We start from the raw sequence: 9956 nt of genomic DNA, 5'->3' as shown, positions 1-9956 counted from the left end.
ATATATATATATATATATATATATATATATATATATATGTAACATTTTAATGCGGACAGTCTCCGGCCAGATAATGAATTCTAATTAGTAGCTAATGTGTTCGTCGCAAATTTTGAACCAGTGTGCAGTGGATCAAACGGTCAATATACCTGTATGCGTTTCGAAAGTTACTCACAGTTGAACATGAATTAACAAATGAACGAAATCTGTTCATATTCATTTTTAAGAAATATTTATGAAAATTACGGCGAACTGTCATAGATATTTTAGTGCCAGATCTAATGCAAACAAATTGAGCTATCTGTCCACCCAAAGTGGGGTCTTCAGCGAAGCTGTATGTGTGTATGAACTTATGGTGAATGCCTAAAATACGGGTGGAAACTAATGGACCGTATGAAACACTCAGTTGTGTCAAAAGGCATGTAATCTTTAGAATTGCTCGTGATCGAACCCGAACTGCAACTGTCCGAGTAGAGCAAACTTATAAGACAAAGCAGTATTTTTCCATCAGCTGAGAGAAATTTCGAACAGACTGAGACATCATCGCTTCAGAAGGTCCATTTGAAAGCTACTGATTGTTTACCAAGCCCTTCTGAAACAATACCGTGTGTAAGTTCGCGAAGGAAACTAATCATAAGGTTAGCGAATATTCACTAACTTGGTTTTTGTAGTGTACTACTCATAAGGTCGCTGAAAATCCGTCGACAGCCCACGACCGGTTTCGTCCTTTTTGGAGCTCATCAGGTAGGCGCAGTCCCCGAGTATCCGTCAACCTTATGTTCTAGTTGAAACCAAATTGCACGAAATTAGCGAATATAAACTCATTCGCAAACTAATTTGGTTTTTTCGAGAGACTCACCTGGAACCCAGCTGAATCTCTCGGTTTTTATGTTTCCAGGCAATTGAATGCGCTGCACCAGGCCGCCTCATTTTTCAGTCGCAACGATATTCGAGATATCGCGATACATATGTATTTTGTACTGCACTACTTATATGGTTGATGAAAACCCTTCGACAGCCCACAACCGGTTTCGCTTTTCTTGGGGCTCATCAGGTAGGCGCAGTCCCCAAGTTTCCGTTAACCTTATGTTCCAGTTGAACTCAAATTCGACTGATTTTGACAAATGCATTCATTTGCATATCAATTCGGTCTTCACGAGAGACTCAACTGGATCCCTCGTCTATGATATTATTCAATTGAATGCGCTAAACAAATGTCGTCTCATTTTCCAGTTGGTATGATATTCGAGGTATCGCAGTGTATTTCCACAAAGGAAACTACTCATTAGGCTGCTAGAAAAACTTTGAAGATTATCATAAACGAGAGATTCAGTTGAGTCTCGCGTGAAGACCAAACTGATTTGCAAATGAGCGTATACGTTGGAACACCTTGTGTATTTTCTGCCCCCGCCCTCTGTTAAGGCGGTCAAGGTCACTGACTTCACAGTGTTGTGCTGAAATCATTCACCGACTGCCGAGGTAGAAAACTGGTGCGCTTTTGGTGGAATTATGCGGTGCTGTCACTGTGAAAGTTTGTTTTAAGAGGTGGCTGAAGGCAAACAGTTAACTCGAAATTGAATGCAGTAGAACTCAGGCGTGCATAGTTCTTTATATCCACTGAGCTGACATGGATGGAATTTGAGAGCATGAAGAGTACTGGCGATTAGACAGCATGGTGTCCCATTTGCAAAAATTTTTATTGAAATAAGATTGAAAATAGTAAATGCACGTAGGACCCGTAGTGTCGAACGCTGAAACTTATCTTGTTTTACAGGACTTGTTGAGAGGGAACATTTATTCTCTTCCGTAATGATAGGTACTCATCAGTGAGTCCGCAGGTCGGGCCAGGTCGCTAGAGAATGCTACCATGACTTGTCCTTATAGATAATCTCAATCTAAAGTGGGACTTTTTTGTTAGAGGAATACTACTCTTCGAAGAAATGACGCACAATCATGGGGATGAGCAAAACCGTAACGAATATGCAAGGAGAGGAATGCCGCCAATTTGATGAGAATCATTCCATCAGGATGCAGCGCTAGAACTTGCTTCCTTGGCTCAGTTCATTGATAAGTCTCCTGTCCCCCCTTGATGTCCACACCCCAGTTATCATCACCATCATCATCATCATCATCATCATCATCATCATCATCATCACCGACAGCATGACATCAGTGTCCAACACCGATGCTTCACACCAGTCAGATAAGATGTTACTTCTGATTGGCTTGTTAGCTTATCTGTACAGTTTCGCCACTTCTCAGACCCTCACACGAAGTGAATTATAACGTGGATGAAATCGACCAAGAAACATGAATCCGTAGGAGTCTTTTTCAGTGTTTCGGTCAGCCAGAAAGTTAGTCAGTAGAATGTTTCCGTCGTCAGTACGCAGCGAACCTAATAGTTCATTTCCGATTCGCACTGCGAGTTGCTTTTTATCTGAATCTGTGGCAGAAACGTGCACAGAACGTTAGGCTGAGGAACTCCTCTACGTATGTACTTTAGTTTTTACTACACGGGACGGTTTTTATACAGTTATCACAATAAAATAGCATGAGACACAGTGATGTGTGTAAATGCAATTCGTTGGGTAATTGTCCAAAGCCACTGTTGAGTGATGGTGAAATAAAGTAAATTCCAATTAACGGTGCTCAAACGGTTGGCGTCAGTTTGCTATCTTGAAGATATCTCGATATCCGAATTACAGAAATGTCGTCACACCAAGTTGTAGGTTACCCCGCGGAACGTGCGTTACTACCCCAAGGCCACATTCCGACTGATGGTCACAAGTGTCTATCTACAAAGCTGACCTGTGACTGGAGATTAATCCCATCAGGCTATTGCATTGGGACAACTAGAAACCGGTCAATAGCCATAGTATTCTGCAAGGTACAGTAGAATTTCATGTCCCTTTCATACTCAGGGCGATTTCACTCAGACTTGCACTAGAATGATCTTTGTTTTCCCATTAAATTCCGAGTAGGTCAAGCTAATCTTCCGAAATAATGAACTGACTAAGAGGGAGTCCGATCTTCTTGTACTAAGTGTTTGGCGTAAAAGATTTTGAACGCGTAAATTAAGCTGCATTTGTTCCATCAACTGTGTACAATAATTTCCGGATACACTGACCATGAGCACTATCTGACTGGGTTAAGTTGTGGTGCGTGTCGGTGAGATATTATGCAGATTTTAGGAAGAGTTTCTTATTTCCTGGACAGATCAATTTCCAACAGTGATGATATGTTGTTATCCGATTAGCGAATGGACTCAGTTAGCTATTCCGATTGTCCAAACTACCCCGAGGGCTTACTACGTCGATAACGTCCGCTCCCATATGATTCCCAATCCAAATGTGGGAGTGGTTAGGTCTGTGGATGTTCGTTCCTTCTATAGAAAGCAGACCGCAAATCAACTACAGATGAGATCCTGTGATACAGATCTGCTGAGGCCCAAGCTGCCTACTCCGTAGTGAAAAGTACGTTGATGAGCAATTTTATTGGCATTTTTCAACTCAGATTTCGTGCGCTGTTGGTTGGGACCCAACCCACTGAAAATGTCTCCTCGAATGGTGACCAAACGTTTGCAAACCAATTGCCAAGCTCGGCGAACAGATCAACAGCCACCTGACCAATCACCAACTAATACTACCGAGCTACCAATATTCCAACACATTACCAGGGAAAATAATTCTCATACAAAAGCGATGTGGGTGTGAATTTTATGAACACCATATATTTATTAGTTATCGGGTTTATTTCAGACTATTTCATCTAAAAAGGACAATTGGAGGGTCAAAAATAAACATCAACGTGTCACATCGCCTGACAGACCACCGTTGTCTAAAACAGGCAGAGAGAAAAAGACCATTTACCAGAAAGTCAAAAATAGCACATTTTATGGAACTTATCTATTTCGTTGCGTGGGTTGAAGCAAGGACAGTTAATTTTAGGCAGCAGCTGTTTGGCATATGCCTGTGTCACGTGAAAATTACGGTTTGGTTTTTTAAGTGAAGCTTAGATTTGTGCCGATATCGCGGCTGCATCATCAGATTTCAGCATAGATTAGGTGCTTCCATTCCTGGTATGTAAAGCCCCCATTTAAGCAGATTTCACTCCGACTAGAGCCATCGAAATTGAAGAAAATAATCTGCTTCCAAAGTCTTACACCCTAGCTTGGAAGAATTCAACCGATCGCCTTTCGGGCACAGACTTCTCCGCTCACATGCGGTAGGATTTTTCATTCTGCAACTTCACAGCCTCACTCACGTCCTTGCCGAGGGACGTATAATCCCTGTCATTGTTGCTCAACCACACCGCTTGTGGAATGTCCACCAGTCTGAGTTGGGAGATGCTTTCACAGTGATGCAGATTTCTCTAACCAATGTAGGTTCGTTTTTGTCAACCTTTCTGTCGGAATCGGTAATTCAATTTCCACCATGCGACTTTTCTCATTTGTATATGCGAACTGAGCCAAGACCTGGGAGTCATGGAAGGATGCCCTCACACTAGGACTTTCCAGATTAGGGAACATCATTCTCACACTGAGGTCAGCCGCTTACGGATAATACGTCTACCTGAAAACTGTGAAAATTTGTCGTTATTCTATTCGCCTCTACCACTTGATTTCTTGAGATGTTTCTGAATTTTTCAACAAGAATTGTATCGAATCACGAAAATTTAAGCCACACAAGGATTTCAGCCCCCACTGTGACTCATCAGGCGGGTATAACAAGCAGGTCATGTCACAGTATAACGAGCTGTTTCACATGGCCGTACTAAGGATGGCATAGTCACCAACAAGCCTTTGGCAGCTAGTGTTCCTGCTCCACAGACTCCGTCTAACTTGCAGTGACCGCCCCAAAGGTTTTAAGGGGCAGAAAGACCACTAAGCACTAAACTTCTCAGGTCACCACAATGAATGTCTGCTAACGGATATTTAACCCCTGAGTTGGAGTGCTTTTTCACTGCTATCCGAGTTTGTCACATAGTTTAACGAGTATCAAGTGAAGGTTCACAGGAAACCAGTTGAGTAAAGTAGATAAATGCTACTAACAGGAGTATAGTTGATCTTAGTAAACAGAAGAAAAATCGTTGAATGAAAGCATATTCCTCAGTTGACTGATCTTGCCTTGTGGGCAGTCTCCATGCCGATGCAACCTGCATACCTTTATGAAGAACGCATGAAGTGGGCGAGTCGGTGTGTTTCAATTGGTTCTGTTTTGTTGACAAGCATGTGATCAACTTGGGCATCAAGTTCACTTGGGAAGTACGAGATATTAACGAGCCAAAGGGGCGTGAGGAAAAAACAACTGAACTCATTATTGTCACTAGCAAGGATAAAGACAGACATATCGATGTAGGATATTAGCACAGTGGAAAGAACGTTTAGAAAAATGAAAAGAAATCAGAAATGTTGTTGGGACAATCCATGGGTTGGTGAAAAGAGACTGATACCCGTTGAAGAAACAAGTCTTACATACCAAAAATAGGCAGTTATGGCTTTTCGAAGACAAGTTGTAAAGGAAACGTACGATTCTCGCCTTATGTAGGTTACTCCTCCACCGACACTCCCCCTTAAGGTGGTTCCGAGATGGCCAGACCGATGTAGATTGTATCCATCAAGCTGGATGATTTTGTTGTGGACACCGACATGCAACCGGCTTTCTTTGACACGAAAACACCAGTTTGTTGATGCTATCTTCGATCAAACAGTTCAACTATGTCGTTCAGTCTTTACAAGCACTGAATGGACATTATTGGAAACCACTGGTGGCATTTGCATCGTATTGATACCAACTAACCAAATAACACATCCAACATTCTTCGGAAAGCTTCGTCCGTAACGATTGCTCAAATTTCTGTCACTCCTCGAAAGTGGTTATGTATGCAGATATCAGGAAATTGTAGCTGTACATCTGAGGTGCAATCCTGAGGACAAGTTATCAAAATAGTGTGTACCAGTGCAAACAGAATTGTATAAAATTAAATTCTACACTTGGAAGCAGGGGCATTTCGCAGGTCTCGCCTAGATACGAAGTTACTCTATGAGAAATTAGTATTGTAGTCAGTCATCTTTCGACGTCCTGTCTTGACAGGTCTGACATCCGATTTATTAAGGGACTTTTTTGATTTAATCGATTTAATGTCAGTGTGTTCCACTAGTATGTCTCATAGTGATGCTGAATTACTTCTTGCTAATGTAGCCCTGCTTCAAACTGTGGGTTTTTGTGTAACTGCATATCGAGCCAGAACATCTCAGTAGGTGTCCCACCTACTCTCTTAAGAGGTATCATTATTGTCTGCATATTTGTATCGATTGATGACGCTACCGTGGTCATTCTTTTAGCCCCCTTTCTCGCCTTGATTGCTATGGTATGTTGCAAGTACCGAATTTTATACACACTATGTTAGTGGTATTCCAGTTTCCACTAATTGTGGGTCAATTCAGTTTATTTTTTGGTCTTAATAGCACTCACCCCAAGTGGCGAAATACATTTATTTGCAAATCACTTTGGTATAAGCGGGGAACTATAGTAAATTCCAACTGAATATCTCGTTTATGATGTTCTCCAACAGAATGTGTGACATAAAAGTTGCCTTAGGTTTCATTTGGCACGACATTCAAGATATCACATCGTATTTTTTGAAAATTATAACACACTACTTTTAAGGTTGTGCAACAAATTCAGTTGAACAATGTCGTAAACGAGATATTCATTTGAGCCTTTTGTGGACGCCAAAGTAAGTTGGAAGTCAGTGTATTTCGCCAATTACGTACGATTTGGTGTTCAATAAAAACTTCAAGTTGATAGAGCCCGGAGGATTAAGCCAACCTGATGCGCCTCAGAAAAAGCAAAACCTGAAGTCGAAATGCTTCCGGCAACTTTATGCTTAGTTTGTTAGACCAAGGAAACATTGATCCGGGTTTATCAGGAGAAGAATGCAAATGATGGTTTGGTATTCTTAGATGTTCCCCTCAAAGGACGTCCGGAGGATAGACTACCGCGTACGATTTCTTGCAAAACACTCACTTTTCTAGCGAAACACAATCAGCTGCAAACAAATGTGGTTTTGCGAGAGACTCATCTGGAACCCAGCCGAATCTCTTTTATGACATCTCTCTTACAAGACCAAATCTTTTTGCTAATGATTATTTTTCGCTAATTTCGTGCAATTTGGGTTCAAGTAGAGCATAAAGTTGAGGGGGACCGCGCCTACCTGATGAGCCTTAAGAAGGGGGAAACCGGTCGTTGGCTGTCGAAGAATTTTCGGCAGCCTTGTGAGTAGTGTACTATGTCTATTCACTTCTCCATGGACTCAACCCCGCACTGATGATGTCACCTCGATTGGTGATGAAACGTTTGCAATCCAACTACCAGGCTCGGTGAACACACCAACAACCAGGCAGCGCACCCGAGCTACTCACATTCTACAAGATTGCCAACAACCACGTATTGGTGGTTTGGCCTTAATTCAACTCTTATTCTAGGGAGGGAGGGTTCGAGTTCAGTTTGGGTCAAGTTACTTTTTGGCTGACCTCGTAATTGGTTGGATTTTATTCCCTTATACAACTGTTGCAGCAGGCGAGATGGTGCCGAGTACATCATTCCCATTCTATTGATAAATCACAGCTAAGAGCATCTGAAACACGGGGTGGTCTTGCAGCCGACGTCAATTATTGTGAACGCTATTCTTCGTCAAAAGAGCCCCAAAACGTGGTAACGGTGTCTTGGCGTCTTGGTGTCTTGGGTACCTATCATCCTGCGATTAAGACGAAGACGCTATCCCCCCCCTTATCCGCTTCATTCAGTGCACTAAAAAATTAGTACTTACTGCCTTAATCTGTTGAAAAGCAGTTTTCTTTGTACAGTCATTCTTTGCTGTGGATAGAATATGATCTCGTCTTCTCTGTTTCTTGTCACCGATACTGGACTAATAAATCCATCTTCTGTCGCGCCAACGAAGTCATTAGACCCAGCCCCGCTTGGGTGAGACGAAATTCGGGTAGTGACCCAGGGTGTGCAGGTACACTCCTGGGAAAGCTGAAACTGGACTGCCTGAGGAACCAAGAATGTACTTGACGTGTATGCCAACACTAAGAGGCCAGTGCATCTCTTCAATTAGCGGTGCGTACAGTTTGCACTACCTGTTTGTCTGTACGTATGAGAGGACTGGCAATAGAAAAGCGAAGTCTCGTCATTGACCTTCATGCTTATGACGACTGTAGATCAACATTCGAAATGTCCGTTTCGCACTTTGATAAAAAGTTGACTCCCAACAGCACATGTATCTATGTCCGAGACTGTGGGATGATGCACCAGCGACTCGATGATAAGTTGGATGAATGAGGTTTACACACTGACTCCGATAGATACAGCCAAGCGGCATTTCTTAGCATCCTTCCTCGCTCGCGCCCTGCAACACAAACCTAGTGCTATTCGTAGTCCCAGTAATTCTGGAAGAAAATGACAGAAAGCTTTAGCCTAAGCATTCATCTTTTTCATGTTCACACTGTAGAGTAGAAATTCTGAAGTTAATAAGAGTTAAGTCAAAAAAGGTTTTATGCTCTGTTGAAACATTTCAGCAATTTTACACATGGTTTTTCGCTAAAAATTATATTGAAAGCAAATTTATGGGAGTTCTCTACAGATGCTAATAAAACATCACGTCACCAATATTCCCCGTTCTGGTGAATTGCGTCAAACGTTAATATAATTAAGTATGAAGGCGATGCGCTCTCCCGGTTTCGATGTGAACTGCGATATAAACTTTATGTGGTTACACATGTCACTACCACAGTGATATTCTTTCAGCTAGAACGGGAAATACTTCTAACTGGAATAGCAAAATTCGTCCAGAGTTCCCACATAAACTCATCAGAATCACTGTCTGATTTTTTAATCAGTGAAGACCTATTTATCTCATCGATATCTTCCGGCATGACCATCAAATTTAATTTCAGAAAACAGAAAGCACATAACTTTGCTCTTCAAAAAAGATTCATTTACTAAAAGTTTACGTAAAGTGTAAATTCTCAACGATATTTAGAATTAATTCAGGTATCAGTGAAGCACTCCTTGTTTGTTTCCCCCGGAGCAGAAAAATTGTTTAATTCCTCTCATTGATTAAATTTTGAGTGTTATTGACTACTTTATCGACTATCGTCATGGTGATACACTTTCCATTTCTGGCACAACAAAATGCTTAATAATACGTCAGAAGAAGTTGCAAGCATTTAAGTAAATTTAGAAGAATGAAAAACCAATGGATTTAATGTCACTCATAAACACTTGAATAGTATACACAAAAGTCTATTCACTTCCATGCGATCCAAATTACGGTTTGCTTTTTCAGTCCACAAATCAGGAAAAAATAGTTGATTCTGCAGACAGCTACCATCGGTTCTTCACGGCAGTCTCTTGTAATAACCCAAATGTTTAGATGCTATTCGCTCCACTGCCGCATCTCACAGTAAAAAAAACAACGCAGAGTTCTCGTTTCAGAAGAGCTTGATAAACAATCGGTAGTTTTTATTTGGGCAACGTTTCGCTTTTGACACAAAAGCTTCATCAGGCCAAGTGAGCAGGTCACCAAATTGGCCAGGTTATAAGACAGACGGGGAACCAATCAGTAAGTCCTCTTCAAACTAGATCAGTGTTGAGTGTCAATTAGCGGCTCTTGTCGGCTAGTGTGGGTGCCAAAATCTTGAATCGATGTGTTGGAGGGTTCCAAATTAGTTCCGATCGCTTTTCGTTCCTTAATCTTCCAATTCAGGGTGCTTCACTTGATGATTCACCTCGGGTGCCGCTGTTAGATTTTCCCTGGTCTTTGCGGGGTTGTGAGTGCTCCGACAGTTTAGTTTCAGGGGGTTTGAGGTCAAGTGGATTTCGGATGATAACCTTTCAGGGGGAGGTCAAGTGGATTTCGGATGATAACCGCATACCAGCACGTGTCAGCTC

The 9956-nt window shown here is 41.8% G+C and overlaps 1 protein-coding gene across 1 annotated transcript in view; it reads left to right on the top strand.

The window, feature by feature from the left end:
- Positions 1-7486, top strand: part of T265_02557 (hypothetical protein) — a gene marked incomplete at both ends in the record, with an annotated part of 10123 nt that extends 2637 nt beyond the window's left edge. Inside the window, 3 exons of the mRNA XM_009166836.1 lie at positions 3436-3473; positions 3514-3703; positions 7231-7486. Of these exons, the coding sequence (XP_009165100.1) occupies positions 3436-3473; positions 3514-3703; positions 7231-7486 (484 nt within the window). The remainder of the gene's footprint in view (positions 1-3435; positions 3474-3513; positions 3704-7230) is intronic.
- Positions 7487-9956: the final 2470 nt, after the last annotated feature.

The sequence above is a fragment of the Opisthorchis viverrini genome (genome assembly GCF_000715545.1).
Source record: "Opisthorchis viverrini unplaced genomic scaffold opera_v5_31, whole genome shotgun sequence".
In the NCBI taxonomy this organism is placed as follows: domain Eukaryota; kingdom Metazoa; phylum Platyhelminthes; class Trematoda; order Opisthorchiida; family Opisthorchiidae; genus Opisthorchis; species Opisthorchis viverrini.
Note: the sequence above shows the minus strand (reverse complement) of the source record. Positions and strands in the feature narration are given on the sequence as shown.